Source organism: Buceros rhinoceros, unplaced genomic scaffold (assembly GCF_000710305.1).
Source record: "Buceros rhinoceros silvestris isolate BGI_N320 unplaced genomic scaffold, ASM71030v1 scaffold20092, whole genome shotgun sequence".
NCBI lineage: Eukaryota > Metazoa > Chordata > Aves > Bucerotiformes > Bucerotidae > Buceros > Buceros rhinoceros.
The window spans coordinates 39,166-58,228 of NW_010401587.1; the positions used below are offsets into that span (position 1 = coordinate 39,166).

General features: G+C 37.3%; 1 protein-coding gene across 1 annotated transcript in view; it reads right to left on the bottom strand.

The window, feature by feature from the left end:
• KCNH8 (potassium voltage-gated channel, subfamily H (eag-related), member 8) overlaps positions 1-19,063 on the bottom strand; it is a 51,890-nt gene that overhangs the window by 30,143 nt on the left and 2,684 nt on the right. The window contains exons 2-5 of the mRNA XM_010132305.1: positions 14,823-15,020; positions 10,063-10,262; positions 7,525-7,774; positions 3,548-3,762 (exon numbers count right to left, since the gene is read on the bottom strand). Of these exons, the coding sequence (XP_010130607.1) occupies positions 3,548-3,762; positions 7,525-7,774; positions 10,063-10,262; positions 14,823-15,020 (863 nt within the window). The remainder of the gene's footprint in view (positions 1-3,547; positions 3,763-7,524; positions 7,775-10,062; positions 10,263-14,822; positions 15,021-19,063) is intronic.

Sequence of the window (19,063 nt, forward strand, 5' to 3'; positions counted from 1 at the left end):
CTCCTGTAAGAGGCAGAAACTACTTTTAAGGCTACAAAAGGAAAAGTAGATTTTTATTAATTACAAGTCCTGTCTACAAACACAGATATTTAAATCTTCAGAAATATCTTTTCTTTTTGAAAATGACATGTTGATAGAGCGCTAGTGAGTCAAAGATTGTGACTGCATGGGTCTTATCTTTCTTTGGGGTTTCATTAAAGCATGAGGGATGGCACAGGCATCAAGGAGACTTCTTGTCCTTTGTAACAGTCTGGCTGTAACCAACCTTTGTGTTTTGGGTGAGGTTTTTTTGGTTTTGTTTGTTTGTTTGTTTATGAATAATGATGTCTGCACCGTAGACACTTCTGTATGGATACAAGAATTAATCAGAAACAATGACAAGCCCACAAAGATATTGTGCAACCTGTTCAGAGTTTCTCATAGGAAAATTCAGAGTTATGAACATCTGCTAGTGCTCTCTAAATATGAAAAAAGCACATTTTCCAGGGCTGGTGGATAGGAAAATAATTTCCAGTTTCTTTCATATAGTTGTATTACATGTTGTAAGAACCCTCTTATGAGTGCTTAGCTTTATCCTATCATATATGTGACACATTGCCTGTAATATATAGCGCAAAATGATATACGTTGAGTGAGGCAGGTGTCAAAAACTGCATCACTTAGCAAACTATTTCATTACTATGACACCATAGTCACTAGAAAAAATGGTTGAAACACCTGAATAGCTGAATAGTTTTAATGTTGCAACTCCAGCTAGCAAACAAATTAGCTTTTCCTAACTATTCTCAAATAACTGAGTACATGTACAAAAACAGTTATGAGTTTCTTGAGCAAAATACAGCAAAGAAAGCAAGGGGCAGAATATATATAATCAACACAAAGACTTTTTTCCTAATTCACATCTCACTGTGCTGGAAATATATAAAAAGGTGGCATGCTAGCACAGGCAATGTGATTGCGCATGCATTAATGGTTATAAACATATATCACCTAACAGTCTCTGGGTTTAGAGCTGTCAGGAAGAACCATCGAAACTTGACCTCCCTGGTTTTGAGTCCTTCCGTTTCTCTACCTGTTACTCATTAGAGGCTGAAATAGTTACATGGTTGCCAGCTCCTGTGCTTAAAATCCCCTGAGCTTTTCTTCCAAGGTTGCTTAAACAATTTTCCATCTTTCTATAACCAGACAGCTATAGTTTCTACTTTTTACTGGGAAATCTGGTTACAGCTACTCTTTGTTTTACTGAGAAGCGACATGGCTATGGATGTCTTGGAGCCTTTTCAACCATTACACCATACTTGAACTTTAATGCAGAAAGAGCGCATCATTATACACATGCTTAGACTTGCAAATGAACAAAACAAATTTAAAAAGTTTTCCTAGATTCCTGTGTGGGTAAGGTAGTTACATGGTCTTCTAGTGCTGAGTATCCAACTTTGACACTCCAGGATCAGGAAACTCCCAATGACTTCTGGCCCTTTTCGGTCCGCTTACTTTCACAGTTCAAGTATCTTTTTTCAAATTTGAGTGTAATGAACAGGTCAAACAGCACGAGAAAGGGGCTAACTGATCATCAAGACTGCATCTTTCTGCAGCCTCAATTTTCTCATGCTGGATTAAAGTAGTAGGAAATTTACAGCCTAAGGCAGTTTTGGTGGACTGTGGCTGAAAATGCAATAATATTTTAGTTGAGGACTGAAATACACTTGGCAAGTCATAGTGGGGAAATTCATGCAATTTCACCCTCCAGTTCACCCGAACCTAAATACTGCTACTGATCCATTTTTAGAAGCATTAAATTCACATTCAGTTGTGAATTTGTGGTCATTTAACACATCCAAGGAAAAAGAGAGTGAGAAACTGCCTTATTCAAATGAATCAATCTACTCTCTATCTAACTATGGAAAAGCTCTCCAAACCCCAAATTTCCATGAAGCTGCAGAAGTCATAGATACTTACAAAAGCAAACCCACCCTGTCTTAGGGAGAGAGAGATCAAGATACAGTATCACAGCTGCCAAATTCTGCCATAGCATCATTGCCAAGAAATAATGCCGTGTTTTTTTTTAAAAAGTCATATTTTCATACCCTCATACCCACAAATTGTATGTCTGAAAACCTTTTTCTTACTATGCTGTGTTAGTGAACCATCAGATAGGTAACTCTCAGATTATTTCTGCTTGCAAATTGTATTCATGAAGAGATGATATTTTCTAGGTGGAACAGAGTGGGCGGTTGACCAGACACACTTGTTATTGACATAGGTATTTTCCCTCATTTCTTGAGCTATATTTTTGTGGTGGTACAATTTTTGGCCATTTTATATCTGCTCTTTATCCTTATTGATAGGTAAAGTTGTTGGATAAGAAACGAAGTGCACATGACCAAGGTTAGTTCTGCTACAAGAGAAATGCTAGTGGAGGGTATAATTAATCCAACGATGTAGGAGAAAGTGACACTATGATAATTTGTCTTGGGTTCTTTATATTTGCCTGGGACACTGGATGCTACTCAGTGTCAGGATCTTTTTTTTTTTTCCTTTAATTTTAAGGTAATAGCTTATACTTGAATAGACAGTGTATATTCACAAATGCTGTAAATGTTTTCCTCTTTTAAGTGGAAAAGGTGTTTGAATATTGCCTGCACTGCCTTGAATCCAACCGTCCACAGTGAGTGTGAATAGGTTCTTTTCCTGTCCATGAACTCACCTTTCAGGCTGGTGTAGGCTTGCTCTCAGCAGTCTGTACATCCCCCAGCCCACTCTAGCCTGGAGAGGAGCGTGCAATCAGCTGCAAACTCTCTCTTTGCATGGAGTTATACTCCTTTTCAGATTAAGCATTCCTCCCCAGGAAGAATGTGTTATACAGACTAAACTTCAAGCTCTCAGAACAGATGTGTACTCTCTCAGCTGCTGTCTTCAGGAGCAGAAAGTTTGGGGACGTTTTGAGAGACAGAAAAAATGAGATACCCTGATTGTTTTCCTCTCTACAGGTTTGCATTTATATATTTACACCTTTCTACTGCAATTGTTTATAGAACATTGCTGTGGAAACACTGATAGCAAAGGAAAAACTATTTGTAGTGTGATGAGAAATAACTGTCATTTTGAATGTGTGTGACGATGTTCTTAACTACGAAATGATAATCAGTGATCTATGAAATGAGTGTTTGTTAGGCTGGCACACGAGCTTCTAGAAAAGGTATAGCTAAACACCTTTATTTGGACACATGCTTTACATAGCTCTGAATTATTTTTAAACAATCAAAAATGGTGAAATATTAAAGAAGAATATTCTCTCATAGCTGATGTTTTCTATGGAAAAACGAGAAGCAGAGAACATGTTCACTGTTTATGATCTGATCCATTGATAAACAATTCATGTAGGTAATGGCTGAATTGTCAAGCAAATGGGAAGAGTGGCCCTTTCAACATAATTTTAACATAATCTGTGTATTATTTCTTCACTGTCAAAATTACGAGAACTGGTTAAAGTACAAGAAACATCTTAAAGATAACAATAACTGCAGAGATCTTTAAAGATACTTACATCACTTTCATGGCCTTCTCTTAGATTGTATGTGAGATCATGCTGTATGTCTTCAACAAATTTGTGAGCATACTCTGGGTAAAGGTCGAGCACTTCAAAGAGACCTTTGAGGATAATGCATTGGAGGTCACAGTACGTTAGAGCTTTAACATCTGCATTTGTTTTGATAACTTGATCCCTAATGGATAGGTTTGCTCCAATTAAATCTCCTTTACCTAAAAGAAAATATGAAAATAATAATATTCAAAGCACAAATTCTTTACTTCTTTTCTGAATCATAAATTTGTTTAACATAATTGCTAAATCTTAAATCCCACTCCTACCGCTGCATTGTTAAATTAAACATCTAAAAAGTCTTTGACTAAAAGCTGTTGATTTTTTTGTTTTGTTTTGTTTTTTCAGGTGCAATCTTACATGAAATTAGTTGGAAGTACAAAGACTAATTTCCAGACAGGTAACTACCTGATTTAAGTGAGCAATCAATCAACTAAATACATATACAATTAAGATTTACACCAGTAATTAATAGCAGGTGTGATTTTCTTTTTCAAAGTGACCATTTCTAGGGGTTTTTTGTTGTTGTTGTTGTTAGAACAGACAAGTGTTAAGATATTTTAACAATGACACTCTGACGTGTAGATCAGCCATTCAAATTACCCCTTTACTTAGAATTTGGATTGCAAAACATTCACAATCGCTATCACTGCACAGCTACACTTCATGATGTATCGCAGTTGCATAGGCTATCAATAGACGTGTAGCTCAATGGCACTTCTGTCAAGAAAAAAGAAAGAAATCTTAAGCCATTATATTTTCATTTAGGGGCAAGACTGCCTTACAGTACTGGATGTATTAAAATCCACAACTGACTATACATTGAAAAGCACAAAAAAATCGTAATGAAAAGCTTCCATAACATCTGATCTGAGGTATAAAGTCCAATGAGCAGTCATTGAACCAGACATCTTCCCCAAAAGTTAATGCAGATGGTCTTTGTTAAAGACCTGGACAGTGTGATAGAATGCATTCTTAGCAAGCTTATAGGCAATACCAAATTGGGCGGAGTGGTTGGTAAGTTGAAGGGCAAAGTTGCTATTCAGGGGGACTTCAGTGTATGAGGAAAGGGCTGAGAAGAACCTCATGAAGTTCAACGAAACCAAATGTCAAGTCGTACAGCAGTAAAAAAAGCTGGAAAGCAGGTCTCTGCGCAAGTACCTGGGTGTCCTTGAGGACAACAAGTGCTACGTGAGTCAACAATGTGCCCTTGCAGCAAAGAAGTCCAAGAACCTCCTGTGCAGCATTAGCAAGAGTGCAGCCAGGAAGTCCCAGGAAGTGACTCTTTCCATATAAATGTCACTTATCAAACTGCATCTGGAGTACTGCGTCCAGTTTGGGGCTTCCCAGTGCAAGACAGAATATTGACATATTAGAGTGTGTCCAGAAGAGGCCACCAAGATGATCAGGGACTGGAGAACACAATGTATAAGGAAAGGCTGAAAAAAATTAGGTATTGTTCTGCCTTAAGAAGAGAAGGCAGAGGAAGGATATTATTGCTGCATTCGATATCCTAAAAGAAAACTGTAGAGAAAACAGCTGAACTCCTCTTCAGTGTCTATGGTGTGACAAGATGTACTGGGCACAAGTTATAACAAAAGAAATCGTGATCAGAAATCCAAACGAAAGCCACCATGAGGCTTGTCAAACAGTGGGACAGGCTGTGTAATCACTGTCCTTAGAGATGTTCAAAATTTACCTGAACATGGCCCTGTTTTAAGCAGGTTTAGCCTGGGCAGCTTCCAGAGGCCCCTTACAATTTTACACTATTTGTGATCAATAAGTAAGAACTGTAAAAACTGAAAATCCACTCAGCATGTGATTCCGACTGGATATTACACAGGAAACGGTGAACTGGAATAGTAAGCTAAACTAAGTAGCCAACTATCCCTGAAGCTGTTTAAATAAGACAATTTTATACTTCAAAATACAAATTATAATTTTCTTCTATTTACATGGAGCTTGAACAACTTTCTCAAAACTTATCATAAACCCAGTGCAGGGAGGGCTTTTCTTTCATGCTAGGAGTACACAGACATTCGCTTTGCTATGGAGATTCTTGAAAATTGCAGTTGGTATGAGTGAAAACTAGTATTAGTTCAGGGGAAGGTAAATCTGAGAGATGACAATAACATTTGTTACAGGTCATCAAATGATGCAGTGCTTACATAATCAAATATAGTGGAAAGCTAAGCAATGATTTACTTTTTACTGTAAGTATCAACAAGTCTTTAGATTTCTTAGATTATACTGAGCAGCGGGCTGGCAATGTTAATACTAACAATGGTTCAGTAAGCAAAAACTAATACACTGGAACTAGAATCATGACAGAATTATAAAATACTGGTCTGGGAACTGTGAATAAACCAGCATTATCTCCTTTGGATTTACATCACGCCAGTAACACATTTTCTCATAGGGACCTACAGACTTGATGCATCCACCTTCTGCTGGTGTTAATTAGGTTTAAATGATGAAACTCCCATTCATTGAAATGGAACATTATTTCATTGTATTATATTAATGCTTTCACATTATGATTTCATTAACTTCTCTCAGAAATCCATTAATCTCTTTCTTATTGTTTTTGTTCTACCATTAGAAAATGATGCTTTCATTAGCATTTTCAGAAGTGCCTGAAAATGGAACCATTAATGAAATTGCAGTTCCAATGGGACAGCTCTTGACCTTTTGCTTACGTTTAAGCATATGGGTTTTTTAAGCCACATTTTACAGCTTCGGTCTATCTGACCCAGTAAAATTGAGGTATTCAAAAATTTCCTGTTTACAAATGAGTTATAGAGTGATGTGGACTGTCAGTCTAATGGCATTAAAGAGTTATGAAACAAATAGACTACCTATCACATTTATATTCTAAAAAAAGACCAATCAAGTGCATGGTAGTAAAATAAAGGAAATTCAGTTACAGAAGACCAGAAGCTTGCCTTATCAACAGTCTCATGCAATCCCACAAAACAGGAAGGAATGCAAAAAAGGAAATGTTCTTTTTAACTCTGCTTTATTAAAATATTAAAAGTTATTAGAAAGAAGAATACATCTAAATCTAAAGAGGTATTAAAATTGTAATAAAATAATTCTTTACATTTAGAGTAAGATTTTGTATTTCAATTTATAAAAATACTTTATAAACATTAACTCAGACAAGTTTAATCAACATTTAGCTGCAGATGAAGGGAATCTCTTTAGTAGGCATTAGATTGAGGCCAATCACTGAAATTTACAGATAAAGGTGCTTAAGTCAAAGCAATCATCTAGCAAACAACAACTAAACAAAATTTATTAAAGCAAAACTTCTGGCCTTTCTCTGCCCTAATATACTCAGATGACTGCTGGCAGCATCAATTAGCTTGAATAAGCAACTCTTTGGGAAGCAGAGCCAACAATGCTTGTTTTTCGTCTCATAGATGTCCTGCAAGAGATATTCATATACATGTATCAAAGAACAAGAGTAGGCTCACATTGTTTCCTTTTATTTGGGAGCATTAGTGGGAGCAGTGCCTGGTCACTAATTTTCATTAGTGAAAGATATAGCAACTAATAACCAATGTCCTTTGAGGTGTCAATACCATCACCAAATTTAGCTGAAAGCAGCAACTTTTATCAGAAGCTAGATAGTACCTCCTTACATGCAAAGGAGAGAAAATAAGTATGGGAAAAATCAGGATACAAGTGAAATACTGCACAACTAACACTGTAGCAACTGAAAGCTCCTTAGGGCAAAAAATAAGGAAGTTTAAACTAAAAAAATTAAGAATGCCCATAGAGTATGAATAGCAGGTTAAAACTGGAACAAGTTCTTTCTGATCAGACTACTGGGACATGCTAAGCCATCAGTTAGTAGTGGAGATCTTCCTACATTTGAGGACCATTCTTTCTCTTTGAAGCTATGATTATGAGCATACCAAGAATCGCCAGCACCGTGCTGTCCTTCAGGACTTCCATGGAACCTGAGCACACAAAGTAGATTGCTTGCAGGGCATCTCCCTGCCGGAGGAGGTATTCCCCAGGAGCACAGAAGGAGGTTTTAATATGCAGAGACAGAGACCTGAGGCAACCACGGCTGGCACACTCAAAAAGGGAGAGCTGCAAAATCTCCTTGTTCAAGTGCATGGTGATGTCTGAACGCAGCTCATCCGGAAAGTCTTTTAAAAGCTGTCCGAAAAAGAGAAAAAGTGTAAAATAGTTGGTTTCCTCTTTTGCAGACGTGATGTGATTTAGTAGTCCTGCACGCGTCATACTAATGCAAAGATTTCCTTTGATTTTTCTTATCCCCTTGATAAGACATATACTCTGGCTTTAATAAATATTTGTGTTGATAAACACTGATAAATTCCAGGAAAAACATGACTAAAATTATGCCTTTATACAAAAAGAAGGAAAACCCAACAACACTGTGTAGGAATTTCCCTTAATGCCCAGTTTAACTTAATCCAAGTTCTAGTCAGCTGTTGGAACACAGCAGGCTGTTCAGGTCTATCCCTTGTACAATGGCACCTTGTACAATGGCATATTCACTTGAAAACAGAGCAAAAATTAACTCAGTTTAGATTTTCTTTACAATTCTTGTATACAATAATCAGTAGGCTATATTGCTGCCTCTATGGTAAAACCACTGGAAGAGCAATAACTAAAAAAAGAAAAAAGTATGGGTTTTTTTTTTTGGGGGGGGGTGTTTTTTCTGGTTTTGTTTTTTAATGCTGCAATTGGATACTGATGGAGATGTGGGAAAGGAGTGGATTCAAGGTGCTTGGTAAGTGGAAGAACATACACTTAGTGGAACTTACTTAGTGGAAACTAAAAGACCATAAAGTCTTCCTATTTTTACTTGGTCTTAATTTTAGGCAAATTCCCAATGTAGCCTGGCCAACACTTAATGATAGCTATATATGATTTACAGAAGATCTGCTGCAGGATGACAAAATTGGGAGAAGCATCTTTCTGCTCAGAGGCAGTCTTGAGAATGACATGTAACTGCTCACATCATCTTTCCTTTTGTCGCTTGGTAAGTGGAAGAACATACACTTAGTGGAACTTACTTAGTGGAAACTAAAAGACCATAAAGTCTTCCTATTTTTACTTGGTCTTAATTTTAGGCAAATTCCCAATGTAGCCTGGCCAACACTTAATGATAGCTATATATGATTTACAGAAGATCTGCTGCAGGATGACAAAATTGGGAGAAGCATCTTTCTGCTCAGAGGCAGTCTTGAGAATGACATGTAACTGCTCACATCATCTTTCCTTTTGTCAAGGCACCAAAAAAATTTCAGTTGGAGCTTTTAAAAAAAATGTTCGAGTGGTTTCAGGTGCCAGACCCATTGGTGTAAAGTATACTGCCTGGCTACAGGCAGAGCTTAGGACCATGCAAGCTGCAAGCCCACAATCATAATTTTCTCTGTAGTTTGAGGGAATCTGGTATTTGAGCAATGCAATCAGCCAACACTTGACCTAGTGGGCTTAGACAAGGCAGTCTGTGGATAGGAGGCAAATCATGAAATACTCATAGTTTCTGCAGAGGCTGCTGGTGTAATGCAGCAGTCAATGACTTTCAGTGTGACTAAAGGTACAGAAGAAACAGAAACTGAAGGTGATCCTTAACCAAATCTGGGAAAGCTTTGACATCTAAGTGGGTTTTGTGCTTTTGTAAATCTCCCTAGGCTCCTTCTGTTGCTAGGACAGTGCTGAAAATCCCTTTCTTTGTGCTGTGTGCACCACAAGAAGAACTTATCACCAGGAAAAAAACGTTCTCAAACCCCAGTTTTTCTGCTGTTATCGTTAGCGCCCACTGAGTTTTATAACAACATGTATAACAAGAACTTGGAAGGGAACGGTTCATTCAAATAATACTCAACCAGATAGAAGCCATTATTTTTCCTGGAGTATAGTAGTGCATAACCTGGGTAAGTCATTTAAAACAAGCAAGGAAAAACATGACCAGAAATCTGTCTTTTGGTTTCACTCTCATGTTCTGTTCTGCAATATTAAAAAAATATAGGGAATGCATAACATAAAAATTCAGGCCAAACCACTTGTTTTCAGTATTTCCAGGAATAGAAGAAAATGAAGATGGAAGCAAAGAGCAGTGGAGAATTGCCTCCTTTAAAAAACACCTTAAAAATCCAGTAGATTTTTTTGTTTGGTGAAAGGCAAAACTGCTCACTGGGATGTTTCTGCTGGCATCATCCAAAAGGTTTCTGATGAATGCCTTTTGAGAATGATGAGGACTTCAAATTTTTAATGTATTATATGACGCTCTAAACCATATTCTTCAATAGCATGCCCTCTCCCTGGGATTCCTAGCTTTATTTTTAGGCATATTCTTTCTTATATGTAACGTCACACAAAACGCAGCATCACAAATGGAGATTTACACCCCCCCACCCCCGACTCTAAGTCCATAGACAAAACCATCAAACATGTAACCTCCCTCATTTGGTTACCTCATTGGAATCAATTCCATTATTGACAGACCACGTGGTTTGGAAATATTCAAGCATCCTTTGCTTTAGCTGCTGTGGCAGGTGATGGACCCGTATAAAGTCCTTCAGATCCTTGGTTCTTGTGTGATAAAGGGACCATCTGGAGTACATCCTCTGAATTATGGCAGTCACATTGCCAAACACCAAGGCATGCATCAGAGCTAGGGAGGACAGAAATTATGTGCCGCGTGGAATGACCATTAAAACATAACACAAAAAATGAAAAGAATCTTCATAAAGATGTAACAAAGCTTTTGAATATAAGACTCCATGAGCAATATGCAGTGGTATTCATATGATTATTCATTTCCATTTTTTGTGCCAATAGCAGTCACAGTCCTAGGGTAGGGTAGAACCACATCTGCTGCTATCAGTCAGGGTACCAAGCAAAAAAAAATGTCCAAGCCAAATTAAGTCCCTAGTCTAAGAAAAAAGGAAAACAAACGAACACATGTAAACAGGCATGCTCAGAAAATAATGAGAAACTATTAATCAGTATGGAAACTAGACTCAGATATTCGGTTAGCAACTACAGAGAGTCTAATAGATTTCAGAGAACTCATATAAGTTAAAAAAACCCAAATGGGGACCATGTGTAGTGAAACGAGACTGCAGACAACATTTAAAGATGTATCATATTCTGGGGAATAAGACACTATAAAAAAAAAAAAAAAAAGACAGAAAAAAACCCATGGTAAAGCAGAAATTCAGGTTAAAAAAAGGTAACATTCAATCTGACAGTAAGATTGCTTATGTTGCTTGAGAAGGTCAAATATAGTGTGAAATTGTTCATCAGAAAGTTCTGACATCCTGGAGTTTGTCTGTAATTAGAGGCTGGTTTGGGAACAAAAAGACTGGAAGCAAAAATGAAGAAATGCTTACATATACAATTTGTCTGGCTTTGTGTGTGCAGAAATGTGCTTGCTGTTTATCAGCGGGAAAAATCACCGCTAGATTGCCTGTTATGTGATATTGATCTGAGGTATATAATATACACATCTACAAATTGTTTATTGAAAAAATATTAAAGACCTTGATTATTACTCTTTAGAGACATATATCTTTATAGTGCTTGAAAGAAAGCAGAGACACCTCAGAATGGAAAAGGAATTGGTTTATAAACAACACAAACAAGATATTGACCTCACAGGACAATTTTCAGAAGTCCAGTGTGAGTGAGGAGAGACGAGGGGGAACAGGAGGAGGAAAGGATGCATTTTGGTGGTTAATAATGATTTTATGTAGTAGAAGAAGGAGGAAAATTTGTTAGTTTGGAGTGTGGAAAATTTTTACAGGCTGATTAAACCAGAAAGGAGCTAGTAAGAATATCTATGTCTTTATTGTGAAGAGAGTGCAGAAAAACAGATAAAGCAGTGCAGTGTGATGTAGTTTCCCAATACAGTATGCATTCCTGTAGAGATGATCCAATGATACATCCTATACAAGTCCATTACTAAAAGAAGATAAATGAAAAGCAGAGCAGAAAGAAAGGGATGAGATATGAATACTAGAAAGAAATGTAAGCATAACTGGAAATTTATTTCTAAGAATTATCAGCTGTATCAACTAGGTGTCGTTCTTGATGGTTCACTGAATTTCTAAGTCATTAACATCAGAAGCTTGGGCAATGAAATGTGAGGGACTGAGCTAATGGTATAATATACAGGATATTATAATGGAAATATGGCAGCTAGGGCTGAAACAATTCAGCCTGACATAGCTAAACGGGCTAAAGAGAGAGTGCAGCCTCTTTAAGGCTGTGACAACCTGTTTAAAAAGGGGAGGGGGGGTGGATAAAGCATTAGGTGGTCTATGGATGCATCTGTAAAAATCACATAGATTTTTACACACACATAGTGTGATAGAAGTCTCCCAACAGGCTCCAAGGTTAGGAACTGGACAGCGTAGAGATCTCCGTGGTGTTGTTATAGGCACAAATATAATAAAAATAATTATCATTATGGGAGAAACTGTCTTTGCTTATGTACCTTGGAAGACAACTGCTACTGATGATGACAAGCTTGATGATTGCTGGCTGTGATAGGCATTAGATTTCTTTATCAAAAATAATCACAGACCCGCTCTAATTTCTGAAACAAATTAGGACAAGTTAAAAACTTCTAGGAACTGTATTTCATAAAGTGGCCTTGATTTTAATGGTTATTCTAAATTACTTTTTTGTGGCTTAGGAAACAGTGGAACACCTCGGGACTGGAGCTTCTAGAATGGGCCTCTTGTCTCATAAATTCAAACCCACACATTCTTTGTTTAAAGAACATGGAGAATATGAGATAGCACATGGTATGGTCATCTGCAGGAGGACAGATCTGATTAATACTTTACATATGCTGGGCATCCTAGGAATTTTGGTTAAATATTAATAAGTAAATTTTCTTTCCAACTTTAGGAAGAACTACTGTATAGACTAAGAAGTTTCATCTTCACAATATTACTTACCTTAAATTGTAATTTCAAATTAATGCAAACCAGAAATTAATACCAAGAGGCAGGTAAAAATAAAACAAGAATGTTATAAGTTATTTATCTGTTAAATTACAAATTCTACATTTTTTCTTTTTCTGGCTTCAGCTTTCTTTAAGGTTGCAATAAATTAACTTCACTCTTTCAATTTGTGGTGACACACATTAGAGAGGTGTAGATGAAATACTGATGAACTAAATCACGCTATCCATTACACCTGAAATTTCATGAAATACTAGCTTGGTCCAAAAACCTGTTAAAAACGTACATAGATTTTTCTCGAGACATCACTTTCCACTAGGGAATTTTAAAATTCAGGATCAGCCAAAACTATACATCAAAACACGTTTTAAGAAATTAAGAGATATTATGCCCTAGAGTATACAGACTAGTACTTTATTCCTGATGGAGTTTTCTGAAGCATGCTCACCAGTCTGTACTCTGTGATGCTAACTCCTTCTTCAAGTCTCTTAGTCTGCTTTGCTGATTTTCTTAATAGTGTCTAAAAAGCAATTACCTCAAATCAGTCTGCTCTGCTTTCTTACCTGGATTTATCTTGTTCACTGGACCCTCCGAGATGTATAGTTATCCTTCTACTTGCTTACCTATAAGTAACTTTACCTCTCAGTTTTCAGTTGCTTCTTACCATGTTCAGTCAACTAGTTCTTCACAATTTATTCAGTGCACAAGGGTATTAGTTCTACCTCTCAATAATATAAGAAATGAAAAAGAACTTGCTAAAACTGGCCTAAATAAAAGCAAGGGTTACTTTTATATTCAACTATGTTAAGTTTGTGAAAGCTCTGGCATATCAAAGTGTATTAAATATTCATCATTGCCTTACACAGGATATCTCTTAATTTCTTGATAGAAATGAAAAATCCTTCCTTCGTTCCACAGACTTCATGAAGTGAAAGCCTCAAAGCACAACATTGTATTTTAAAACTATAATTTTACGCTACGAGCAAGAGAAATTAATGAGGTGCTTGTGGTTTTGTGACATTGTCAAAATCAAAATGGTGTAATTCTTGGATGATTCATTATATTATTGCCGCTCATTTTAAGGACTGGGAAAAATGACAATAATTCACTGAGCACTTCTTATACCACTTGATGCTGCAACTATGTAGTTTACGGGTCATTCATTGCATTCCCGGTCTTTCAAGTGTTAAGTTACCAATTTATTTTTGCCCAGGAAAATTTATGCTGCCAAGCTGACAGCCAGTGCCTTACTGACTAGCCCTGGAGAAATGCCTACTACAATTTCCAGGACAATTAGGCAAGTAGGAAAAAAAAAAAAAAAAAAAAAAAAAAAAAAAAGAGGGGGGCAGAACTTTATGAGTGATTTACTTTTACCCTTCACACCCTGTGTGTCACACACTGTGACATCTTTTGAGTTGTATGATGCACACACTGTGAAATAGCACAGTTGATCTTTTGGGGAAGGAAGAGAAAGGTAAAGCGAGAGCTGCAGGTGCATTCTCTAGTGTCCCTGACTTACCAAGCTCTGCAGGTGCCACCAGGTTGTGTCCAGGTGCCTCAGCAGAAAGAAGGTGATCATAAATGAGCACAAGGCTTTCCCTAACAGTATGACTAGGTAATTGACATAAATAAAAATACTACTAGGTACACCAAGTGCAACTAGAACCATTGCATTTTGGTTCTAATCCGAAGCAGTGACGTGGCAAAATTTACTTAGTGGTGATGAAACTGCTTTTTATTTATGACAGAGTCACCTACAGATCACCAAACAGTCCTTCTGGCTCGGTTCTGTCTCTGTTGCCTTCCTTCTGGGTTGGTCGTTCAGATTAGGATGCACACCAGCTCACAGCCAGATTCATCGGTGGGCTGTCCACCTCCTCTCGCCATCATTCCCTGGGCTGCTGTGGGTCTGAACTGGAGCTGAATGCGCACCTATTACCTGCCTGACTCGAAAAGTGACTGACGTGTAACCAAACTCCCCTGGCACGTGGCTGGGCCACACTCACTGACAATAGTATCAGTGTGAATTTTACTGGCTGACAACTGTCTTTGGTCACTGTAAGTGATCAAAAGGTAAGAAACACCTCTGCTTAAGCGAGTTTATCTATCTAGTGTAAGGCCAGCAAAGCGATTTCCTTATTTTGCCATTTTAAATTGAAATTTCTGCTGTTTTTTTTACAAGACACTTAACAAAACTTTATTTTACTTGTCCCTATCCCCCCAAAATGTTTTACATGATGCTTAGCGTTTGTACCTACCTCCAATCAGCATTGTGCAAATGGAGAAGAGCTTTTCAGCGTCAGTATTGGCTGAAACATTTCCAAACCCAACACTGGTGAGGCTGCTGAGGGTGAAATATAGGGCAGCTATATAGGCACTTCTGATTGATGGGCCTCCTAATGTATTATTCTCATAGTAAGGAGACTCAATTCGTTTTCCTAACTCATGAAGCCAACCTGAAAAACAAAGCATAAGAAAAAATACTAAGGAATACTGACACCATGAAAGCTACACATTCTGTAAAACAAAATGATTCTTAAAAATAATATTTAGAGGATCACTGCATTCTTTACACAATTCCAAGAATAAGAAGAACATTAAACTGTAGGAATTTATAGAGAACGTTAAGTATTGTGTCTCTGAGGTATTTTTTTTTATGCATGATTATTTTTGAGAAGACATGTATTTCTGTATAGCAGTCAAGTGTTTTTGAATTGCATATTACAGGGCTAATTAGATAATTCACAAAATGCATTAGGCACTGAAAAGAAAAAAAAATCATTACCTAGTAACACTGCAGCAAGAATACAACATCAGTTTGATTCTTTCCATTAATTAATGCTTGGAAAGCTTTTTGAGATTCTAAGACTAAATTGTTGTAATAATAATAATTACATATTTAGAGCCTTTTACATGTTTCTTTTTACAGTAGAAAAGATTCAAACAACTAAACATAACTTACAAACCAGAATTAATTCGCAAAAGATGCTTCAGTATTTTCTAAATTGTTAATTTAATCTTTCCTCTCATTTTGCTAAATGAGTCTATGGTGCTAGAGGAAGTAGAATTAGCTACTGTCTCATAGATATTAAAAGACAATAACAAACCAACAATAAAACCCCAAAGCAACAAACCAGGAAAAATATGCAGTTCCTCTTTGAAAAGGAAAACAAACAACCTGAATGAATTGCCTGAACACAGTGCTTCACAAAAATGAAGGTAGGAAAATCCAGATAAAAATCAGTTTGTGTGCCCAGTTTTGCCTGTTAAGCAGTTTGCTTGGGAGATTGGGAATCTTTCCTGGATATTCAGGGAGAATGACCAAAACAAAATATTCCTGGCAGACAGAGTTTTATTTTAGCAAAATTGTTCGGGGGTGCCCCTGTTGTAAGCTGAAAACTGACAGACCGAATCACTACCTGAAGCTTAGTCTCTCTCCACTTCAGTCAGCAACCTTTTCTTCAGTTTGGATGCGTACAAGTATGAACTGGGGGAAATCTCCTTGCACAGACGACCCTCAAAAGTAAGGGGCACATTTAAAGTATCTGTCCCAGCACTTCCAATTAAGTTGGGGGAAAAGTCTATAAGAATTTGCCACCTACAGCGCTCTTGTTGAGCCATGGCAGCCGCTACAAAGGGCCATCCTCAGCTCCATGGTGACTTTCATGCTCTCCTGCAGAGAAAGCTAAGCCAGAAGGGCTGGGTAATGTCCGCATAATGTCTAGCCATAACCCTGACAACCCACTCTATGAAGGCCAGGAAATTTGATCAAAAGCATAAATGAAAGTGCTCTGCATTGTCGGAAGATGGCAGTAGGGCTGGTTTACCTTGCCAACAAACAAGAAAGTTTGGTTTTGGCTTTATGGAAAGTATTAATCATATGAATCTATATTTGTGTCTCCTAATTATTTACAATGAAAGAAAAGTAAACTAAAGAAACAAAAAGTCTAACTGAACTGATAGCAGTCCTCTCTCCGTGCACTATTGCTTTTCACTATTTCACCACAGAGCCAAACAATAATATGGGCTTTTGTACCGTGGATTTCATTCCTGTGCTCATGTTAGGGAGTGTAATCCCAAGCACAAAGAGTGAAAACCTAAGAACTCTCTCTAACAGAGTAGATAGAGTTAAAAAAAAATTACCTAAATCAAATGTAAAGAAATACAATCATAAAGTTCAATATCAGGTTTTGAAAGCATTGTAGTGTATATGAAGAACTGAGAAACTTAAACAAATGAAATCAGTTATTTTAAATAACTGTGACTGATACGTGAATACTGAAATAATGCCTCTGAGGAGAAAATATCTTTCCTGGAAGTATTCTAAAAGCCACTGATTTTTGGCCTCTGTGTTTCCATTTTCCTTCCTTTTGTTATCTGAATGAATTTCACATTCGTTGTTCCTGGTGGTCATATTGCATCTGATTGCAGGTTTCTCCACCCCATTTTCAGCTATCAAACAAACAACCCCCCCCCCCCCCCCCCCCCGCCCCCCCCCCCCCCCTTGGTGCTGCTTTTCATCTTCCCTTTGCAGCCTCTCAAACAGACATAGAAACTTGGGGCTGAAAAACCCCCCCCCCGCCCTGCATTTACCTATTGTAACTTCATACGAAACATTGCAGGACTCGCTTTCTGACCAATATATTTTTATCATTTTCCAGAAAAGGTGGGCAACTCAATTCTTTAATTGATGTATATATAAGCTGCTTTCTCCTTTACAGCACACTTTATGTTCAGGGTTAACAAGAAAAAACCTGCTGAAAGCTGGAACATCACTGTTCCTAACGGATGAACGGCTGCCAGTAGAGGTAAGGTGCAAAAATAAATGCTTACATTGTATAAACCAGCAGAAGGCCCTATAATATTTCTGATATAATTCTCCTACCAAAGTACTAAATATAATATTAGCGTTTTATAGTTGCTAACAAGCACTTCTTGTCAGGACACCAGTGTTCGATATGTGTTCAGCAGTCTGTGCCCAGTTCTGTGGCATAACAGGGTCAGACAAATGGTCTTACTCAGTAAGATTATTAGCAATTGTTAACAACTGCTAAGAAAATGCCCACTATGTAAAGAAAAGCTGATAGGTGACTTTCTTTAGAAACGGACCATGAGATTTAGAACAGAAAAAGTATATCTGGAAGTGAAAACCCAATAAATATACTCCTTTGATATGTAGACAAGGACATGTTTACAGCCTCCCGTTTCCATTTTGGCTGTTAGAGATGAATTTTTTGAAGAAATTTTTTTTAAGAAAATGAAGAAAATTCTTTTTTGAAGTAAATTTATAGGATGAGTTTTCAGCCAAACTATATAAAATGGTTCAAGATATTCCAGATCAACTGTACTTCTCAGATTTTTGTTGACAGCACTACATTTTTTTTTCCATTTGGGGATAGAGATATGATACTGTTGTCTGTAAGTATTTTCATTAGCCAATGGAAATAGTGGTAAAGTAGCATGATTGATTAATGCCTTTTACTTTTTTGGTTCATGTGGGTACCAGCTCTCAGCAAATTCTCTGGCAAACTTGAGTAATTAATTTCTGCCCTCTGGGAAGAAGAGAAAAGTAAATATATCTTGTAGTGAGAGGGAGCTTGCTAGAATTTAGCATTATGAATCTTGTATGGTTCTGAATTAATATTACCTACATATAGTTCCGTGACTTTGGAAACATTTTTAAGCACCAATTAGCATAATTTAAAGGAAGGGCTTTCGAATGGAAAAAGAGAACTTAAATAATCAAGTCCCATTGGAAAAGTCAGTAGGAATTGGATACCTAGCTTCACCAGGCTACTTTGAAAATTGCTGGAAGTATCTGTGTTTAAATCTTTTACCTGTATGTGGGAAGTGCTCAAGTACCAGCAGAAATCTAAGCATTAATCATCTGTAGCCGACATACTTTATCACCAGATATAAAACACTATCTCATCTGCTGGACATCCAGAATCTCAGTCTTTCCTCAGTCCCACACCGAGCGGGTAAATCACCCTCTTCAATCTGCAGATTCATTCCATACTACTACTTAGATTTTCCTTATATGCCAGACACTTAACATATCAGAATCATGTCTGGTACTTCAAACAACTTAGAAAATAGTTGCATTTTCTAACGCATTAATTACCTGCAGTGTTTATTCTATAAAACAGACAAACAAATTTTCCAATTAAAAAATAGACCAAACTCTGGTTTATTCTGTACTACTGCATCAGGAAGTGCAAAGAGTTGTGGATGAGGGGTGTCTCTTTGAACATCGCTGAATGCCTGAAAGCAGGATAAACTGGTGGTACAAAGGCCCATCTCCTTTCATCTATGGTTCTGTAGCAATTTCAGGGACTTTAAGCATTCCTGGGTGAAATGCAAAGGCAGAAAAGCCTTCCTGCCCCCCCATAATCACCCATTTGTGTTTAAACAGTATATGAACCTCATTTAGGGCCAGACCATACTTTGCTCTTTCATGCTAGGGAGGAAAGACAGTAATCAATGGTATGCTGATGGT